At 58.1% G+C, this 20,256-nt stretch overlaps 3 protein-coding genes across 6 annotated transcripts; 1 reads left to right on the top strand and 2 right to left on the bottom strand.

Moving 5' to 3' along the window:
• The first annotated feature begins 497 nt into the window (after window positions 1-497).
• On the top strand, window positions 498-13,982 carry PGAP3 (post-GPI attachment to proteins phospholipase 3). Of its 2 annotated transcripts, none has more exons than XM_043904419.1 (8): window positions 498-717; window positions 1,907-2,004; window positions 2,806-2,958; window positions 10,399-10,461; window positions 11,095-11,156; window positions 11,502-11,638; window positions 11,903-12,104; window positions 12,293-13,982. In XM_043904419.1, exons 1-8 carry the CDS (start codon window positions 537-539, stop codon window positions 12,354-12,356), a joined length of 960 nt encoding a protein of 319 aa, XP_043760354.1. In that variant the 5' UTR covers window positions 498-536; the 3' UTR covers window positions 12,357-13,982. The 2 variants fall into 2 exon arrangements, with proteins under 2 accessions (XP_043760354.1, XP_043760353.1); XM_043904418.1 differs by having other exon boundaries at window positions 12,198-13,982.
• Window positions 13,983-14,549: 567 nt separating this feature from the next.
• Window positions 14,550-17,632, bottom strand: PNMT (phenylethanolamine N-methyltransferase). Of its 3 annotated transcripts, none has more exons than XM_043904422.1 (4): window positions 17,339-17,632; window positions 15,830-16,192; window positions 15,199-15,406; window positions 14,550-15,074 (listed from the first exon to the last, which is right to left on the bottom strand). In XM_043904422.1, the coding sequence occupies exons 2-4, from the start codon at window positions 16,029-16,031 to the stop codon at window positions 14,633-14,635; spliced, it is 852 nt and encodes a 283-aa protein (XP_043760357.1). In that variant the 5' UTR covers window positions 16,032-16,192; window positions 17,339-17,632; the 3' UTR covers window positions 14,550-14,632. The 3 variants fall into 3 exon arrangements, with proteins under 3 accessions (XP_043760357.1, XP_043760355.1, XP_043760356.1); XM_043904420.1 differs by lacking the exon at window positions 17,339-17,632 and adding an exon at window positions 16,671-16,775; XM_043904421.1 differs by lacking the exon at window positions 17,339-17,632 and adding an exon at window positions 16,632-16,742.
• A 154-nt stretch (window positions 17,633-17,786) lies between these two features.
• LOC122694982 (titin-cap) lies at window positions 17,787-19,785 on the bottom strand. The gene is made up of 2 exons (XM_043904423.1): window positions 18,879-19,785; window positions 17,787-18,632 (listed from the first exon to the last, which is right to left on the bottom strand). Exons 1-2 carry the CDS (start codon window positions 18,986-18,988, stop codon window positions 18,239-18,241), a joined length of 504 nt encoding a protein of 167 aa, XP_043760358.1. The 5' UTR covers window positions 18,989-19,785; the 3' UTR covers window positions 17,787-18,238.
• Window positions 19,786-20,256: the final 471 nt, after the last annotated feature.

Raw genomic sequence — 20,256 nt, 5'->3', positions numbered from 1 at the left:
AGTAGGAACCAGTAAAGAATTTTAAGGAGAATGATATGGTCAAATGTCAATGCTTGGAAATGGGAGTATGGGCTGGAGGGGTGTAAGTAGAAGTAGGGGGATGTGTTAAGAGGCTACTTTGGATGCCTGGACAACAGATGATGATTTAACTAGAGTGGTGGTGCCAGTGGAGTTGGAAGATAAATAGACATTTCCAGGTACATTAGAGTGCGGAAATCCGATTAAACTGGGGACAGAAAAATAGCCCTAGCTCAAACAAAAAGACCCTGGAGAAGAAGACAAATGTTGATAAAATACCATTTTATTTTGCTTCTTAACCTACCCGGTGTCTCCCTTACCCTAACACTGTCGCCTATGTTATATGCAGATAATATTTAGGCGAAGAGCGGGGCAGGCGCCGGCAAAAACCCGGGAACTTTTATTTAAACTGGGGTGGACGTCGGCGGAGAGCAGATGAAAGAACACAAGGCACTTCCGCTTATTCCGGAAGTGAAAGCCCCTAAGCTCCTCCGCCGGCGGAGGGCCAGGGTGGAAGGATGGCCGGGCGGACTGCGCGGCTGGTACTGCTGGCTGGAGCAGCCGCGCTAGCAAGCGGCTCCCAGGGCGACCGCGAGCCAGTGTACCGCGACTGCTTGCTCCGGTGCGAAGAACGGAACTGCTCGGGGGGTGCACTGAAGCACTTCCGCTCCCGCCAGCCAATCTACATGAGTCTAGCAGGTAAGACACACCCCCGCGGTAGGCCCCGCCCAACGATCTTGGCCCCGCCCCCTAATACCACTCTGTAATGATGCACCTTATTTCCTCCCTGAGGTCCATTATGGGTGTGAGTGAGTGGAGCCCCAGAGTGATGACAGCCTGTCAGCCAGGAGCTTCGTTTACTTTTTATTTATTCAGTCAAATGGGCATTTACTGCCTTCTGGGTACAAAGTACTGGAATGACACTGAAATCAGACCAGGGTCCTGCCACTGGGGGCTCGTAATGCAAGGAGACGGTAATTCAAGCCCCAAAGGATTCTTAGATTAAGCAGCATGTAGGGGAGGAAGGAATCGTTTCTGACTTTGAAGAGTTGGGGGCACTGGTTATCTTGGACATTCCTGAGAGGAAGGTCTTCCCGATAGGTGCATTAAATTGAGGCCTGTGGCCATAGTGGGCACTTACTGTGTGACACGTGTCAAAATAGTTGTTTTTCACAACAACCCTGTGAGATTGATTCTCTTAACCTGATTTTTACAAATGAGGAGACTCAGAGAGGTTAGGTATCCTGCTCAAAGTGACACAGCCAGTAACTAGTAGAGTTTTCAGTTCTGGCCTGTTTGACTGCAAGTTTGTTCTCTTTACTGTCCTTTGTTTACCGGACAGAAAGAACAGAGAGTGGAGGCCCCGGGTAGATATGGACACATCCTGCAGCTTGGTTTACTCAGGGAGCAGGGTGCCTGAAAAGGAGTGGTGGGAAATAAAGTTTAAAAGGCAATGTGGGGCCTCCAAAGTCAGAGTGAAGAACCTGAGCTTCATTTTCATAGGCGGGGGTTAAGATAACAAGGGTTTCTCCCTGGGGAGTGAAAGCAAATCCTGTATTCAGGAAGAGCAAACATGAACCCAGATGTCCACAGATGAGTCCATCAGATGCCAAAATCTCCATCTTGGGTTAAAGGAGAAGAGACATCTCTATTTGCTCAGTATACACTCTAACACACACACACATACATGCACACACGCACCTTTCCCTTGTGTGTATGTTGCACCATCACTCATCCATCCAAGCAGAAAGTTAGAATTTTCAGATTTCTTCTGGTTTTCCCCAACCTGCAGGCCCTCTTGGCTTGTGTTTGGGTTTGAGCCCCTTTCAGGCTATCTCTGTGCCTCCCTGTGCTGGGGAATTCACCAGGCCATATTTATCTGTTTCAGGTTGGACCTGTCGGGACGACTGTAAGTATGAGTGTATGTGGGTCACCGTTGGCCTCTACCTCCGGGAAGGTCACAAAGTGCCTCAGTTCCATGGCAAGGTGAGCTGGAGCATCAGGTTAAGTATATGGTGGGAGTTAGATGCCTCTAGTTGGACCATGCTGTTGAAGCAAGCCAAAGTGTGGGGTGATGAGTGTGTGTTTCCTGTTCTCAAAATATGCTGGTTTTCCTATCATCAGATGGGAAAAATGTGTCCCTGCCTCTTGGTTTGAGGTAACAAGATCTAGGATGTTTTGGGGTCTCCTCAGGGAGTGGTGCTGGGCTGCTTAGAGTGGTTGAGATGCCCACCTTCCTACAAGGACAAATTCCCAGAGTGTCCCCTTGGTATGCTGTCTGTTGCTTCTTCAGTAGGGGTCTGGATTTAAAATAAAAATACCCCCTCAGATTGCCCAGTGAGGCATAGAGGCTCAGCTTGCTGATACCCTTTGATCCAATAAGATCTTATTCTAGACTGTTGTGGTTGGTAAGAATTATTCTCCCCAGCTTGTCACAGAGGAAGGTGAAGCTCAGAGGGCTGTGGTCAGTGGTAGAGGATGGATTAGTTCTTGTGTCTTCTAGATGGCAGGTCTGTGCTGCTTCCACCAACCATACTGAGCCATCAGCACTGGCCCGCCTGGTCATCCCAGTGCTGTGAGTGCTGGCCAGGATGGAGGGATGACTCTCAGCCAGGGACTACAGGGGAGCTCATTGACCTGAAGAGGGACCGCACCTGAGGCTTTGGCCAAGGTCCAGAGCTGAGGAGCCAGCTGGGGACCTGGGGATGCAGCAGGTCAAGCAGAGATGGGTGGGGCCAACTGGGCATTGCCTGACCCTCAGGCCCCATCCATGTGCTCCTTTTTCAGTGGCCCTTCTCCCGGTTCCTGTGCTTCCAAGAGCCAGCTTCTGCTGTGGCCTCTTTCCTCAATGGCCTGGCCAACCTGGTGATGCTCTGTCGCTACCGCACCTCCGTGCCAGCCTCCTCGCCTATGTACCCCACCTGCGTGGTCTTCGCTTGGGTAAGTAACCTGGCAGGATTCCTGTTCTACACCCTCAAACAAGAACGAGGAAGCCTTAGATCCCCATTCTTACCACCTAGCTTCCCCTCAATTTTCCAGGGATAAACCTGCAGCTGTGGGGTGGTCCAGCCTGGGGAGAGCCGGGACAGTGCTGAAACAGGCCTTCGCTTTCTAGAAGATCCTGGGTCAGGCTGTCTGAGAAGGAGGGGGAGAGGAAAGAGACCTTGATCTCGTCCTGAAGCAGGAAGCCGCTCAAACACCCAGTAGGACAGTTTATAGACACAGAAGGGAGAAGGGTGGTAGAAGCATTCTGGGACCACAGGTCTTTCCAGGACCCCTGTGGAGGGTTCAAAGCCCTGTCAACCCCAGCCGAGGCCTAGAGGCCGTGGCAGCGACAGCAGTCCATCTGGAGCTTAGACCATCCCTGGAGAAGCTGAAATATGGTCCATCTGAGTATCCAGAGAGGTCTCTGAGCTTCACAGAGTGGCTGGTCAGAAGAGCCAGCATCTGGGGCCTGGAGCTGTGTGAGAGAAACAGGGACTGTGGTACAGATATGAACCACAATCACCTTGGGGAGGGCAGGAGAGGTTGCAATAGATGTCTCTGGATCAGAGCTACCACGGTAAACCTTAGGGAAACAGCCCCCACTCACTCACCTTGCTTCCATCAAAGCAGCCATGTGTTCAAGTGTTGAGTACCTACTATGTGCGAGAGATCCAAAAGCATATAAAAACACATGGGTCCCCGCCCTCTGGTACCAGTCACATAAGTACACTATTGAATGTAAAAGGTCAGTTATGAACAAGTGCAGTGAAGCCTAGATCAGTGCTGTGGGGGATGTGGTGGGGTCTAGACCAGTACGGGGCAATCCAAGAAGGCTTCCGTGAGGAAGGGGTATGTGAGGTCAAATCAGAATGATGGAAGAATGCGCACTGGCAGGGCAGAGTGCAGGTTATATGAGGACATGAACGTCAGGAGGCCAACCAGGCAAGAAGCTGGGATGGGGTGTGAGGCAGGTAAGCAGGTGGGCAGCAGGTGGAGCCTGGAGATGGATAGAGGTGGAGAGCCTGCAGGCATAGTAACACTTTAGATCTTGACTCTCAAAACCTCATAGTAACACTTTAGATCTTGACTCCCAAAACCTCAGGAAGCAATGAGGGTTGCAGAGAAGGGGCTTCAGGAATACATTTGCTGTTCTGGCCTCTGTGTAGACGCCAGGTTGGAGGAAGCAGGAGTGGATGCAGGGGCTATTTGGTAATTTTAGTGTAGGGCACAGTAGCTAGGCTAGAGAGGTGGCACAGGTCTGGGGAAGGAGGGGTATTAAAGAGAAGTGTGTTTGAGCTATGTTTTGGAGGTAACATTAAAATTTTTTAATGTATTTCTTTAACAAACCCATACACAGCTCTTACTCTGTGCCAGGTATCATTCTAAGCTCTTTATAAATATTAACCTTGTTAATCCCATAAAAAGCTTATGAGGTAGGCAGTATTATTGTCCTCAGTTTACAGTCAAGGAAACCAAGGACTGGAAAGTTTAAGTTATCCGCCCCAGGAGCCAGGGTTTGAATCTAGACATCTGGCTCCAGAGTTTCCACTCACACCACCTTGGCTGTGAGGTGACCTAAGATGAGAAGCGAGGAATCAAGGACAAGCCCTGTGCTTCTGCTTAGAAGACAGTGATAGAAACTGTGAGTGTGGATGTCATCACCGGGGGGAGCTCCGTGAGAAGAGAAGGGATCTGGAATGGAGACCCGAGAAACCCCAAAACTTAATGGCTGGATAGACGAGGAGGAGGCAGCAATGCAGACAGAAGGAGGCACAGGTGGAAAACCACAAGGCCATCATGTGGTTGGGGGAGCCCTGGGACAAGGACAGGAAGGAGTAGGCCATTCTCCTGAATTCTGCTTCTGTCAAATAAGATGAGACTGAAGGTCTCTGAGGGCCTTGGGAAAGCTGATCGTGTCGGGTGCCGGCCGTCTAGGCCAAACCTCAGACTTCAGGGATGGGGCCTGGAAGGAGGGCCAGAAGAAGGCTGTGGAACCTCTGGGAAATGGTGCTCCTCCCTAATACTTTCCATTCCATAATATTCATAATCTTTATCAGTTACAGGACTCAGATCACATGATGGGCATGGTCCTAAGTTCTGTACGTACATTTTCTCATTTAATCCTCGTGATACCACTGCAAGCCCTGTGGAAGGCTCAGAGCAGGGAAACATGCCCAAAGTTGTCAGCTCACAGGGTGGTGACTAGTGGAGACAGGCTGGCCCCCGGGGCTGTCTGACTCCAGGGCCTGAGCACCTCGCCCCCTCTGGGCTGTCTCCACGTGAGGTGCTGCATGTTTAGTGGGTATCTGCTGTGGGTAGAGACAGGGGTTAGCGCTTGTGGTGGCTGAAGCCCCCATCCCAAGGAGCTCAGCTGGGTGGGAGGTGCAGCTCCAGCCAGTCTGGGAGGCAGGATAGAGGCCGAGGCGAAGAGGGCTCAGGGAGCGAGCCTGGCGAGCTGTGAGCTGGAGACCACATGGTCTGGGTGAGGAGTCTCTCAGGGAAGAGCGAGGAGGAGGGGACCCTGCATCTCCTTCTACGGGATCCGTAGGCCTGGTCAGGCTTAGACACGTGCCCAGAAGGGAGAGGATGTTGGATTCCCGCCTCCTGGGCTGCGGACCCAGCAGGAGTGAAGGTGCAGAAGCTGGTCAGTATGGGGCCTGGACCGGCATCCTTGGGAAGGTCAGCCTGGCCGCTGTGGCTGGCTGAAGGGCAGATGAGGGAGTAAAGATGGAGCGGAGAGGGCTCTGAGTGCCGGACTGAGGGGCCAGAATGCTTGTGTAGACTGGGGCCTGGCATCATCCCAGCCTGTCACTGGGTGGGACAGAGCCATCACTCCCTGTTTTTGGCCTCACACAGAGAAGCGAATGTGGTCCTGGCTGTGCAAGCAGGAAAGGTGGGGAAACGGAGGAGAGCTCACTTGTCCCCTTCCTCTTGGCATTCGTTCTTCTAGGGACACTGAGGTCTGCCCTTACTGCCCCCTCGTCCCTGCCCCTGTTATCACAGGACAGTCCTGCCTGAACTCTCTGAACCAAACTCAGAGCCTCCTTGGGTAGACACGCTTGTCTGAAGGGACCTCAGAGAGTCCCCGCCTTCATCTTCATAACACGTGCCAGAGGCCGGTGGTCACTTCACATCTCTCGCCTTGATCCCCCCTGATTCTGGGGTCTTTCGTCTCACTGGCATCTGCCACTCAGCTTCCGTCTTGGTGAGGATCATACCTCCCAGGTGTGTCCTGCAGTCCAGCAGGACAAGGGCCCTTAGGGATACAGCAGGTGATGCTGGGTTGGGAGAGGACAGATACCTGCGGCCTGTGTCTTAGGACACCCTGAGGATATGGGGCCCCCGCTTTGTGCCACCAGGAGGCCCTCGAGGGACAGAGTCTCAGTGTCCACACTGTCTTTGATGATCCAGTGTGGATTTTACACTCTATCTTTAGTCCTGTGTGCATTTGCAAGAGGGAAAAATCCCAAGCTGTATGGAGGTTGTGACTGTGGACTTTGTTGTGGGCTGGGTTTTCTGGAGCGACTGGGGCTCCTGCCTTTTGGTGAGTTGGAGTGGGAAGGTCCCCCACCTGCTCCAGGTGAGGTCTTGGGGAGGGGGAAGGGTCTCAGCGGCTTTTTCTCTGGCACTTAGCAGGGCTGACGAAGCTTTGGCATAAGAAGTCAACCCTTGCCTTGACATTTAGACCTGGACTTGGGCTGGGCAGCGGCCAGGCTTTGGAGGAGCCCACCACAGACCTTTGACTTCATGGAACCGGGGGCCCCTGCTCTCTGCCAAAGCTGTGAGGTTAAACCGATTCTCTGTCCCTTCATCCAACAAGGAAAGGTCCTTGGGGTAGAGTGAGGATGGGGTGCCAGGAAAGGCCAGACTGTCTCTTCAGGATGATTTATGGTGGTGGGGATGAACTGTACCCCACCTCTGCTGAGGAAAGTGGGAGAAGAGACAGCAGAATGATGGCTAGACTTCAGGAAGGACGTCCCTACGGTCAGACAAGCACCAGTGGAACAGGCAATAGCAGGAAATCAAGGAATCCTTTTTGATGGTGGAAAAAGTCCCCTTCTTCCGGTCTCCATCCACTTCTTGCCCACTTCTCTCTCAGGAGTGAACTGGGGCTGGCTTGCCCTGCCTGAGGCCTCTGGGATGGGGGGGCAGGATGGCAGCAGGCATCATATTTAACATTCTGCCTCCCCCACTTCTGAGACAGCGAGCTATTTAAAGACCCACTTGTCCCCACCGCGGCGGTGTCAATGACAGCCCCGAGCACTGGGGCTTAGCACTGGGGTCGAATTCTTGACAGATCTGGCTCACTTGGCATCCAACCAGTTTCACGGCTGTGATATTTTTGTCTCAATTTTCTTATTTTCCAACAGACTGAAACAGCCTCCTGCTCTCCTCCACCCAGCCTGCCGTGTCCCCCTCCAGTTCCACCCCTGTTGGCACCCTGCCCCTGGCCTCCCCCTTTCCCCAGTGTTTATGCAAAGTTCTTGGCGCCCATGGCCCTCCTGGCCTGTCTGATTGGCCAGTTACCACCCCCCACCCCCGGCTCCCCCATTCTACTCAGGCTTGGCCGAGGAGCCTGGGAGCAGCCGTACACTTGGGCCCTCCTGTCCTTCACATCCTTCTGTTCCTAACCTTGAGTCTTAATGACAAACTCTGAGCGAAGAGAAGTAACCTCCCTTCAGTGCATCCTGGTGGGGTCGTCGCTCAGGAGCAGGGAGGAGGGGCCTCTTCCTACAGCTGTGGCGTCTGTGTTCTGGGACCAAGAGACCCTGGGGCTCCGTGGTTTTCCCTGGAACATTGTGACCTGTGAGGAAGGGCGGTGGTGGGGGTCAGTCCCTGGACATGATGAAGGAAACAGATATTTCTGGGCTACCTACTGTGTGCCAGGCCCAGGAATAGCCACCACTTACTGAGTGGTTTCGCTGTGCCTGGGATCTTGCAGACATCGTCCTTAGGACCCTCTTACGCAGCGGGTGCTATTCTGAACCCTGCTGTGTACGTGAGGCAACTAAGGCTCAGAGAAGCTATTATTTGCTTCAGATCACACAGCTGTTTAGGGGTTGAAACAGAACTTGAACCCAGAGTCCATCTCATGATGGAGGCTCCAGACATCCTGCCCCCAGCCTGGAACTGTGGCTGGGCCAAGGCAGATTTGGGGAGACCACCCTTTCTCAGCCTAGACGTCCCTGGCCACCACGGAGAGTGGGAGACAGACGTGGGCTCTTTGGCCTTGGTTCTGTGAAGGGGTGTGCGGATCCGACACTGGTCAGCAGAGCAGGGAGAAGTCAGTCCCAATGTGTGGCCTTGCCTGCCCTGAGCACTGCGTTGTACACTGTACTTGTTTTGTTCGTTAAATCCTTACCAATACTATGATTGTTCCCATTTTACAGATGAGGAAACTGAGGCCCAACAAGGCTAAATAACTTACCCAAGGACACACAGGAAATGCAGAGGCAGGATTTGAACCTTGGCAGTCTGACCCTAGGGCCTGCACTCTTAATGACACTGTCTCCCAAGTCTGAGGAGAGGGTCAGAAGAGGAGTCCCCCATAATGAGACACTCCCCAGGGGAAAGGGGATCTTTCAGGGTGCAGAGTCCAGGCTTCAGGTGGGTCTCCGTAAGTGGAAGGCACCCCGGGGAGGCAGTTGGACAGGGGACCAAACCACCCCAGTCCCTGCCCCGTAGAGCGAAGCCCTGTGCGTTCCTCCACAGCCCTCCAGCTGGAGCTTATTCTGTTACCTCCCCCTTCCTGCCATGGGTGACGAGGAGACCTGGCTGGCTGCCCTTGCCTGCTGCCTCCCCTCTGCCTCCCCGTCACGTTGGCTTTCAGGGCCACTTCCCGCCCCAACGGTGTCCCTGGGTCTGGCCTGCCCAGGAGACCTGGCCCACGTGATCACCTGGGCCCCGTCTCCAGCACTGAGCCTGCTTCTCTCCCTACTCTGACCCAAGCATCACAGACTTCGCAGAAGCAGAGTCTGAGGAAGGACTTCATCCTGTTCCATTTTCCAGCCTCCAGACCAGCCCCATTACCGTCTCTGGGGAAGGGGTCCAGTCTCCAGGGATGGGACAGGATGGCTGTCCTCAAAAGACCTGGACTAATCACCTGACATCAGGGCTGGAAAGGGGACAAAGGATCACTTGGAATGGCCCCCTGATTTGTCCCCGGGGGGAGCTTGGACCCAGAAAGGCAGGGCCTGTGCCCAGGTCTTGAGGAGCAGAAGCAGCAAGAGTCAGTCCTGAACCCAGGCCAGACAGGCTCACCAGGCTCCCTGAGCCTCCAGAGACTTCCAGGCTTGAGAAGCTTTGCAGTGGAGCTTAGGCCTCCACCCCATTGCTCTCCCCCTTTCCTCCCAAACCCCTCAAGCCTGTGTTAGGGAACTCATCCTACCACCTGGCCTTCCTGCTGCATACCAGGGGGAAAGTGGTTTTTTACCCTGCTCCTTCTGGCCCCTGCCTGGTCAGTTTTCCTGGTACACTGGACCAAGTGAGCAGCTCCTGGCCTTTACCCATCTCTGGCAGGCCTGTACCACCCTAGTGCCTCCCTCCCCACCCCCAGGGCCTTCCAGGCCAGACCTTGGCTGTTTCTTCCTTTGACTGGTTTCCCAGCCCTTCCACCCAGCCCAGCGTTGTGTCTCCACCCCAGCCCACCCTTCTTTCAGATAGTTGGGTTTCAGCAGTCCCTGCAAAAAAATGCCACCACCAACTCCCACCAGAGTGAGGGCTCATTTGCAAGATGATTTGTACTGTCTCCTTGCAGTTAATTTCCAGGAGAAAGGCCTCCAGTGTTCCCTTGGGCCCTTGCCCACCACAGCCCCTCCAGCCCTGCTCCTTTGCTCCTCCCAGATCCCAGCGGCAGCCACTGGCCTGGCGGGTTGGGCCGGCCCAGCCAGGGGAAGGCTGGGCTTCCTCCTCCGAGACTTGGCCCCAGTGGGATCTGCTTGATCTCCCTCCCTTGCTTGCTTGCTCCAGACACACCCCAAGCTGGCTCAAGCCCCTCCACCCCACCCACTTCATTCCCGCCCCCAGAGACTGAGGTCACTGGCTCCCCTGGCCCGGGTGGGGCTGTCATCACCTGCCAGTTGGGGGAGGAGGTGAGGTTCCCCGGGGGCTGTTGTCTTAGCCATTGAGTAACCAGGGAACTTGACTGCCGGAACTGGTTCCCAGGCCAGGCCGGAACCTGTGGAGGCTGCAGCGTCGCAGCCTTGGGGGGGTTCAGGGGTGGGAAGCTTGAGTCTGAGGGACCAGACTGGGTGGGGGTGGAGGGGCATGGGTTTGTTCAGGGCCCAGGGAAGCATGTTTCTCAGCTCCCCTTCCCCAAAGTGAGATGGAGGTAAACCCTCTGGGGGGTCTTCCCCGCCCCTGGGAGCCACGCTCACCGGCCGCCTCTCTCCTCAGGTCTCCCTCAATGCTTGGTTCTGGTCCACAGTCTTCCACACCAGGGACACCGACCTCACAGAGGTGAGCGCCCTCCCACTCCGTCTTCTGCTGGGGACAGTCCCGGAGGACCAGGGACAGCGGTGGGGCAGACCTGGCTGTTAGTTCTCATGCTGACTGGGTTCACCGAACATTGCTTTGTGCAGAGCTTTATTCAGCATACTAGTGCACTTGAGCCTCACTTGACCCTTGTGAGGCAGGTGTGATTACTGGCTCTTCTTAGCTGATGCGGCAGCTGAGCCTTTGACAGGTGAGATCACTTGCCCAGAATCACTCAGCCACTGAAGGGGGGCAATCCAGACTCAAGCCCACAGCTGTTGAACCCAGACTGCACTCTGAAGTCTGCGCACGCTCTTCCATTCTGGAGTCTTGGCCGGCACACCTCTAAACCCTTGCTGCTGAGTACATTTTTTTTTTTAATTGTATAATGTGAATACAAGGGTCAGTCTATTGAATTCAGACATAAAACAGCAATAGAGGAAAGGAGCATGAGACATCCCCACTGGCCATAGGCCTGGGACTCCCACATTAGACTCTGGCAGGCTTTCCGCCACCCCCATCCCTGGTGGGTCTTCTCCGGGCCCTGCCTTCCATGAAGCCTTGTCCGCGGCCTGCCCCCCTCACGCTGGTCCCTCATCCAGCTCTCCTTGCCCTCAGAAAATGGACTACTTCTGTGCCTCCTCCGTCATCCTGCACTCAGTCTATCTCTGTTGTGTCAGGTGAGCCCGTCCGTCCTGGCTGCTCTGGGGGCAGAATCAGGCCCTGGGGGCGGAAAGGGGTCACCAGTCTCCTCCCTGGGGGTGCTGTTCCCCCAGGGCTTTCATCACGCATGCACAGAGCATCCAGATGGGTCTGGAGGGGACTCCGTGATGGGATGGGGGGCCCTGGCTCTTTCCAAGGAGCTATATGCAGCACATGGTCACAGGCTGCCCCCACCCCGGGGATTGGAAGCCTGCCCTGCTGGCCTGGCTCCCCTGCATGGCTGCTGGGGTGAGGGGGTGCCTCAGAGCATGCTGCCGTGGGGACCGGTCACTCGGTCTGAGCAGCTCTGGGTGGCGGGGCAGGACCGTGGGGCTGCAGCACCCGGCCGTGGCCAGTGCCTTCCGGGCCCTCCTGCTGCTCATGCTGACGGCGCACGTCTCCTACCTGAGTCTCGTCCGCTTCGACTACGGCTACAATATGGCCGTCAACGTGGCGATGGGTGAGCGGGACGGGCTCTGGGGAGGGCTGGGCCGCCTGCGGAACCGCTGGCTCGGGGTGGAGGTGGGCCTTGGTGCTGGCTCCAGAGAAGGAGGTTCTAGAGAGACCCTGAGGGTGAAGGAAGAGAGAAGAATTAGGGGGTGGGAGAGAGGGGTGGTTGCGGGGGAGGCTTCTCAGGGTGGCTCCGGGGCCACAGAGGGGAGACTTGGGGAGGAGGGAAGGAGGTCCAGGGAGTGAGCCTCTCCCCACCCCTGCCCGCGCCCAGGCCTGGTGAATGCGGCATGGTGGCTAGCCTGGTGCCTGCGGAACCAGCGGCTGCCGCACGTGCACAAGTGCGTGGCGGTGGTCCTGCTGCTGCAGGGGCTGTCCCTGCTCGAGCTGCTGGACTTCCCGCCTCTCTTCTGGGTCCTGGATGCCCATGCCATCTGGCACATCAGCACCATCCCCGTTCATGTCCTCTTCTTCAGGTGGGTGCCTCTCCTTGCCCAGCACTCACCTCCTCTGTGCCCTCCCTTTCCGGCCTCTCAGAGGCCTGTGTGCACCTGTCACCCCCACACTAGGCCAGCTTGCCTGCATCACGCGCCCCTGCCGCCAGGGGACGCTCTCGAGCTGTGCCTTGCCTCAGTGGGCTCCCCTCTCCGCCCTCCGCCCTTAGCTTTCTGGAAGATGACAGCCTCTACCTGCTGAAGGAGTCAGAGGCCAAGGTCAAGCTGGACTGAAGTCTCAGAAGCAGATCTGCCCTCTTGAGAATCCTGTCTGTCCCTGCTGGCTCCCCTTCTCCCCCGAAGTCCTTGAGATGATTTGTTTTCCTTTCAGCATCTTGAACTTGGACATGAAGGGTGTGGGGCCAGAATCATGTAACCTGCCCACCCCTTGCTCAGCCCCCGCATGACCCCTACAGGTCTTGGCCTCCCAGCAGACCTGGCCTTATAATATCTGGGGCTAGAAAATGGGCAACCCCTCTGGTCCCTGGAGCTGAGCTGGACTGGAACTGTGTTCTTAGCTCCACCGAGAGGAGGCTGTGTCTCCGTCCCTGTCAGCCTCCTCCTCACAACCCCTCACTGCCAGGGTGGTTCCCAGCACCCTCTGCCTGGCTGGGAGAGCAGGTACCACGGCCTTTGGGGATACAGTGAGGCCCCTTCTGTTACCCCCATGCCTCCCTCGGGGCACCGCTAGGTGGCAGTAGACGCTTGCTCTTCGGCTGCCCAAGTTTCCCAGCAGATCTCATGGGATCTAGAGGAAGTAAGCTGTAGGGATTAGGGGGCAGTCTCACTCAGCCTTGCCCCAGTCAGACCCCCGGGAGGCCTCACCACACTCCCTCTTTGGAGCCAGGACCCCAGAGAGCGTAGGACAGGAATCCCTGTGGCCCCTGAGCTGCTGTTCTGGTTGGGAGCCCACACACGAATGTGTGAGGGAGACCGAGTGTGTAGGTTGATGGGGTGGTAGACACAGATCTGGGGTGTGTGGGATGCCGGGTGGGGTGGTGAGCACTGGCCTTGTCGCAGGGCAGAAAGTGTGGATGTGTGTGAGTGGTTCTGAAGTGTGTGTGTTGGAGGGCAGGCGGTTCGTGTGGGTTAGGGGACTGTGCAGAGACTGAACGTGAGTGCAAGGGAGTGTGAGTGGGGGTGGGGGGGGACCAAATCATGTGGGCAACCATTGGCCGAACACCAGCTCTGCACACGGCGCAGGCCAGGCAGAGAGCCAGGATGTCCTCAAGTGCTGGCAGGGGTAAGGGTGTCCAGGCTGCATGTGTGTATATGTGTTCCTTTCTTTTGCACTCCCTCTCTTTACAAACCTCATAGGGCTGCCACACAACTCAAGAACTCAATCACCCCCAGAAGCAGCCCCTTGGGAGGCAGAGGGAGGAAGGAAAATGGGGATCCTCCTTGCCTAGACATAGTTCGCCATCCCCTACTGCAGTGCCCTGCCTGCTAAGCCCCTTTCCCACTTCCTGACCCAGGGTGAGGGGGGTAGTAAGGGGCAATCTGGGGGAAGAGGGGAGAAGACCGTGGCTGGCTGTGGTCTCTGGTCTTCCCAGAAGCAGGCAGGGGCATTGCTGTGCCTATGCCGTGGTAAAGGTGACCCCTGCCAGTTGCCAGCAGCCATAGCACATTCCTGCTCCACGCGGATAGACTGTGGAGCTCCAGAAACTTTCCATCCTACGGCTGTCTCTGATTGGAGCAGGGAGTCTGCTCCTTTTCCCCTCCCTGGGGGTAAGGGCACTGAGCTAGGACTCCAACCTCAGGGACCTGGGTGGCCTGCGTTAACTTCTTTTGATACTAAGAACTATTTTAAGGTGAGGAGGGTGGCAAGGGACATTCTTAATAAACCAACTCTCAGCCTCACCCGCTGTTTTCCAGCTCATTTCTGTGAGTAGGATGGGCTGGAGGGAAGAAGACAGAGCTGGCTGGAAGCAGCAGTGGGGCAGAGGGGTCTCTAGCTAGGAACATGGGAGTTGGGATGGCAGGAACTCAATTCAGGGCAACAGCGGATATGGATGGAGCTCCTGTCCCACTGGTGCCTGTTTTTCTCCGCTCCCATCTCTGGGTCTTTGTGACTGGATGGTAACTCCACTGGCCACAAGTTCCACTTACATCTGCCTCCCTTTCTGGGTTCCACTGAGCTCCACTACTGTTTATTGGTTCTTGACCTTTCTGAGCTTCACCTGCAAGGAGGGTACTGCTGAGTGTGGGGACGGAAGGGACCGAGCAGGTGCAGGGCACACAGCAGATGCTGAAAGAGCTCCCTGTGACCCTGGCCTGCCTTAGTTTGGGAAGAACGAGTGTACAGAAACTGACCTTTCTGGAAGCTTCTGGGGGGGAAAGACCAGGGCCGATGCCTCCCATACCCCCACAGCACGAGACAGATCCCTTCCCCGGGGAGCCACAGATTGCACCTACACCAACCAACAGGGACTTATTTCTTTATTAGAGGCACCGCAGACAATGGGGAATCTGGGTGGGTGAGGGCCATTGGCCCTGCGTGTACAGGGGCCTCACACCCCCACCTTCTTCTGGGCCCAGGTGAAGAAGATGCCCTTGACATCATCTACACCTGTCCGAAGGTGGGCAGGCATGGTGTAGGTGAGCAGATCCCGCACCTCATAGCCACTCCGCACCAGGGCCTGCCTCACCTCCTCCTCGCGCACGGGCACCACCGCCAACCTGGCCTCCCCAGCCAGGTACCATGACTCCTCCAGGGCCCCAATGAGGAGGAGGTGCCCCCCAGGCCTCAGCAGTGTGGTGATGTGGTCCAGGGCCCGCTGGAAGCTGGCCAGGTCCGGACTCACAGCCTCCAGGCAGAAGGCAGAGACCAGGGCATCGGCAGGCAGGGGTGCCAGGCCTCCAGCGCCCAGGGGCTGGGGCTGGTGCACGTCGATGGGCAGGATCCTCTTCACCCTGGCTCTCAGCTGGCGCTCCTTCTCCTGCCAGGATTCCCTGTTTGGGGGGGCAGAAGGCAGGGTCAGGACCAGGGTTCCGGGTGCTTACACTCAGTTCTCTGTTGCCTCCCACCAGTCACTCCCAGAAAACCCCCTACCAACCCTCACCCCCCAGCGCTTACCCCTTGCCCTCGATGAGACAGACGTGCTGGCTGTACACGCTCCAGTCGAAAGCCCCAGGCTCTTCTCGCAGCCAGAGCCTCAGCTCCTGGCGGTTCACCTCTAGGAAATCTGTCATGGTGATGTCCTCAAAGTGGGCACAGGCGCTGAGCAGCTGGTATATAGTGGGGCCTGAACCGACGTCAATGAGGCTGCGGCCAGACACCTCCCCTGGGTGGGCAGAGGAAGCGAGCCCTGGTGCTAGGCCTGCAGCCCCCAGCCTCAGTCACTGCCTCCCTTTCCTGCTTCTTTGCCCCTTCTCTCTGTTCTTTCTCCTGGTGTTAAGTGGGTCTCTATCTGGAAAAAGCACTAGCTCTGGAGTTAGACGGACCAGGGTCTGAGTCCTGGCTCCAGCGTCGGCTGACTTAGCTTGGGAAATGAACTTAACCTCTCTGAGACTCAGGTTCCACAACCATAAACTCTGCCTACCAGTGAGGATTAAGTTGGGGGAAATCTCAGAGGCCTGGCAGCGCCTCTCCTCCGCCTGCCCCCAGCGTTCCGCCTTTCCCACCTTTCCTCTCAGTTCTGAGAGTTCTCGGCGTGCTGCCCCTCTGGTTCCCTGATGACCTTTTGTCTTGTTTCCCCCGCGCTCACCGGTGGCGAAGGTCTGAGCCAAGCAGCGCAGCTTCCAAGGCCCGACGCCGTCGGGGCAGCTCAGGTCCCCCCTCGGCGGCGCATAGTTGTTGCGAAGGTAGGAGCGGGGCTCAAAGCGCTGGTAGGCCGAGGCGACCGCCGCCAGGCCCGGGTCTGAGTCGGGCACCGCGCCCGCCGCCTGGCTCCAGTCTGTCCCGCTCATGCTGCTGCCGCGGCCGCCCTTGAGCCCCGCTCGCCTTTATCTGCGGCGCGACCCCCGCTCGCCCGCCCTGGCCCCTCCGGTGCGGGGGCGGCGGCTGAGCGATGAGCTGCCTGGGGCCACGCGCTGCGTCTTCCCTATCCCATCCATCTCCTTTAGTGTCCCTGCAGCAGACACACGGGGGTGGGATGGAGGGGAGCATCCGTCCCCGCCCCTGCTCCACCATTGCTCCCGGCTGCCCTTCACTCTTTGCCTCACCTGCCCTCCAAGACCAGCTCCTGCACCCTGCCCCTCAGCTTCCTACCCCCAGACTCTACAGACCCTCGCAGCCGCCAGTCCCAGCACCTCCACGTCGCTCTTCTCCAGCCCCGCATTCACCCCTTTTGCCTGGCATCCCTTCCCTTCTCTTTTGCCAGGGTTCAAGTTAGCCCTGTCCCCAGTTCCCAGCTCCCAGCGCTCTCCACCAAGGGCCCAGTTCCCCGCCAGGCTCCCCATCTCCGGGACACCCTTTCCAACATCCACCCCCTTTCTTAGTAAGGTCTCCCCAGCTCCCCTCCTCCAGGCCTCTCTTCCGTCCCCACCCCCGCCCCACCCGCGCCCCACCCTGACTCCAGAAAGGACAGTCCGTTCTGGCCTCCCCACGATCTCGGTAGACCCCGCCCGTCAGATGGCAGTGACGATAGGGGAGGCGAGTGGGGCTAATGCGCGCAGCGGAGAGAACAGCCTGGCCTCCCCTGCAGGCCCTGCGGGCTCATGATGTTCCCGTCACGTCTAGGGCCAGGGGCCCAGGTGAGGACGGAAGGGCACAGGGTACATTCTCCAGGCTGCCAGGGCTACCAGGGGACGCGAGCCCAGCCTCGGACGCCAAGGGATTAGGTGTGTCGCCTGGTCTGGAGTCTGACCCCTCTCATCTCACAGCCCACACTCCAGCCCGCTCTGGGCGAGCAGGACCAGGCCAGGCCTGCAGACTGCTTGGCACTCCAGGTACCAGACTGTCAAGATGCCAGGTTCTCCCCTCCTGTCCCCCCAAATAGCAAGTGGATTCTGCGGAGGCCATCTCCATGGTCTTCCTGGAGTAGGACCCCCCTCTGACCAAGTATAGTGCCTCTCCACCCTGGGTAGGCTACCAGCCCCTGCCAAGATGGGGCCCAGGCCTCCTCCGTGCCACCCGCCCCCCCACACCTTGTCCAAGAGAAAGTGTCTTCCAGTTGGGCCAGGCAGCCAGTCTGAGGCATGAGTTACCGCAACAGCTGCAGAGGTCAGACAGGAGCCTGACCCCCTACACACACACCCTGCTCCCAACAACCCACCTTGGTCTCCTGGGCCAGGGAGGGTGGAACACCTGACCCCAGCCAAGGATTGATTCCGTCCGGATTCAGAACCAAGAGAGAGGTCAGCCCTGGGGTCCCTCACCCCAACCACACCCTGGCACAGCTAAGGACAGTCCTGGTGCCAGCCCCCTCCTTATTCTCCATGAGATCATTTCAACAAACCCTGGATGCCAACTGGACTCCTGGGCACCGCACAGTGCCAGAGGGCTAGAGGCAGAGGCCAGGGCCCACGGCAGTCAGGGGGACTGGACAGATAGCCGCCCTGTTTACTGCTGTCCCGACAGCCCCTCCCCGCAAGCATGGGGTGACCCACTAATTCTGCCATATTTAGCTGAGATGCAGGGCCTGTTCCTAGAAGTGAGCATGGTGGGGTGGTACACCAATGGGTAGGCCCCTCAACCAGAAGGAAAGAGACGAAACTCTGGCATGTGATTGAGCGTTTATTGCAGCACTAACAGAGGGTGCTGGGGGCTCCACCCTGCCTCTGCCCTCTTCACGTCCCCCTCCCTCCAGTCTCCTTCCCAGAGCACTCCAGATCCTTACAGTTTTTCTTCATCCTTCTCTGAAGCTGAAATCTGGACTGGGGTCACTCCTCTCAGGGACCTCTTGCCCTCATCAGCTTCTCCTGCCCTTCCTCCTGGGACTGGGGGTACTTGGCTGTGCTGGCCCCCAGCTCTTCACCTTTTGTGCCCATCGTCCGCTCCCCTCCCTCCGGGAACTCAGGAGATCCAGGCCTCCTGGCCTCTGGCTCCCTCCTCCCCTAGCCCCCAACTCTGGGCAAACTACGAAGCGTCCGTGACCAGCAGCTCCCCTCCATGGTCCTAGCCAGGAAGGGCCCAGCCCAGGGCAGGCACAGTGGAGCCCAAGTCACCATCCCTCTCAGCCCCTCTGTGCCTCCTGAGACATGGAGCGAGACAGGGAGCGACGAAGGGTGCCGGGCTTGCTGACGGGCACCACGGGAGGCAGCTGCTTGGTGATCTCGGCCACGTCCTGGCGGTCCACGCACTGGCCTCCCAGGGCGGTTTCCAGGGCCAGCAGCTCCTGCAGCTGGATGGGGGTCTCCTCGCGCTCCTCCTTGGCGGCGCCCACCTTGGCGGGGGTGAAGATGGGCAGGGGCAGCACCCGCTGGTAGGGCAGCTGGTACTCCTGCAGCCCACGGCCGAGAATGCCCATCCGCATCACCAGCCAGGGGGAACGCTGCACCAGCGCCTGGCACTGCCCCTGCCGGTGGTAGGTCTCGTGCCGCTGGGCATCCTCTTCATGCAGGGAGCAACTGGGAGGAGAGGGGCAGGGACACTGAAGCCGAGAACGGCTGCCCGCCACTCACCGGCTGGCCGGCAAGCTCCTGGGGCTGCCGGGACCTGGGGTGCCGGAGGGGCGACTCCACTCCCCCCAGCAGGCACTCTCCTGGCCCCCACCCCCCAAAACCTCCCCTGGGCTTTGTGGTCTGGCCTCATGAGTCTCAGGAAGGGTGCTCTGAGGGAGAGGATGGGGGACCCCCTGACTGGCCAGCACTCACCCCTCCTCAGGCCGTGTGGACAGCGTCAGATCCTTCCACTCAGCCCAGAAGGCCTCTCGGCGCTCACAGTTCTCCTCCGCCAGCTGGCAGCTCAGCTCTGAAGTGGCCATGATGACTGCTCACTCCCTCTGGGCTCTCCTCCTCCCAGGCCCTTTAAATAGCCCCCTCCTCCCCCTCTCTCAGGGGCTATTTTCAGCCCCTCTGCCGTCAGATGCTATAAGCAGAGCCAAGACTCACTGATGGGGGACTCTGGGCCCAGGGCGGGGCTGGGGGGGTACCCGGATTCTGGCTGCCCCCAGGTCAGAGGTCAGCTTCAGAAGAGATCAAGATGCTCCCGTGGCGGCGGGGGTCCTCAGAGTGACACCTCCAGGTGTGAGACACTCCTCAGACACTATCCGTGACCAGGCACATGCCCAGCCTCGTGCCACCTTGGCATTCGCCGTCTGCCCCACCCCTTCCCCTCGCCCAGGGAGGACAGCGGCTTGTCTGTAAACAGAGCGGCAAACAGTAGGAACCAAGGCCCCTCTGGGCGCTGTACCAGGCCGTCAGGTCCTGTCCCCGCTGCTCTCCTCTGCCTGGGCTCAAGGGCACGTCACACCCCCGACCATGACCCTCAAGCAAAAGGGACAGTGCCGTGTCCTCAGGCGCCTGCCCCCAAAGGCCTGGCTCCCAACTGCCACCACCCCACCGGCAGGGGCACCAGAAGTTAATTCCACCCCTGGGATCCTGGACACGAGCGAGGGGGGAGGCGGCCCCCGACTCTACCCCACCCCTCAGCTGGGGTGAGATGGGACCCCAGCGGTTCCAGTGGGTGGCAGCCAGTTCTGGCTCCAGCCCCCAAATCAGCCATAAGGAGGCTGTGAGTAGGGGGCGGTGTCCACCCACTCTGGGCCTCATTTTCCTCACTTTCTGTTCACAGTGGCCTTACCAATAGAGCTCTGGGGGCTGCCAGCTCCAAGGTGCCACCGGGCGGGGCCTGGCTCTCGTCCCCAGCGAGCGGGCCAGTCCAAGGGCTTGCGGGGACAGCCCCGCCCCCAGAGCAGCAGCGCCTGCGACAGGAGGCTGGCACATAGGGAGGAGGGCGCGGGGGAGGAGGAGAGGGCGTGGCTGAGTGGGCAAAGCAAAGGGCACCCGGAAGGCCAGGGACAGAGGCCGTGATGAGAACCAGCAGTCAGGCCCATGGGCACCCTCTTGATTACTGAGCACGACACCTGATTCTTGGTGCCTTTCATCTTGCCACAGCTTTAACAAAGTAGGAAATGGAGGCTCGCGCAGGCAGACTTGCCCGGGGTCACATGCCTAGCCGGGACCGAGGCAACACCCCCACCCCTGAGTCTAAGCAAGTTATTCCCTCAGGAAGCCTGCAGGGAGGGAAGGA

Source organism: Cervus elaphus, chromosome 5 (assembly GCF_910594005.1).
Source record: "Cervus elaphus chromosome 5, mCerEla1.1, whole genome shotgun sequence".
NCBI classification, from domain to species: Eukaryota; Metazoa; Chordata; class Mammalia; order Artiodactyla; family Cervidae; genus Cervus; species Cervus elaphus.
This window is presented reverse-complemented; position numbering and strand designations above follow the sequence as displayed.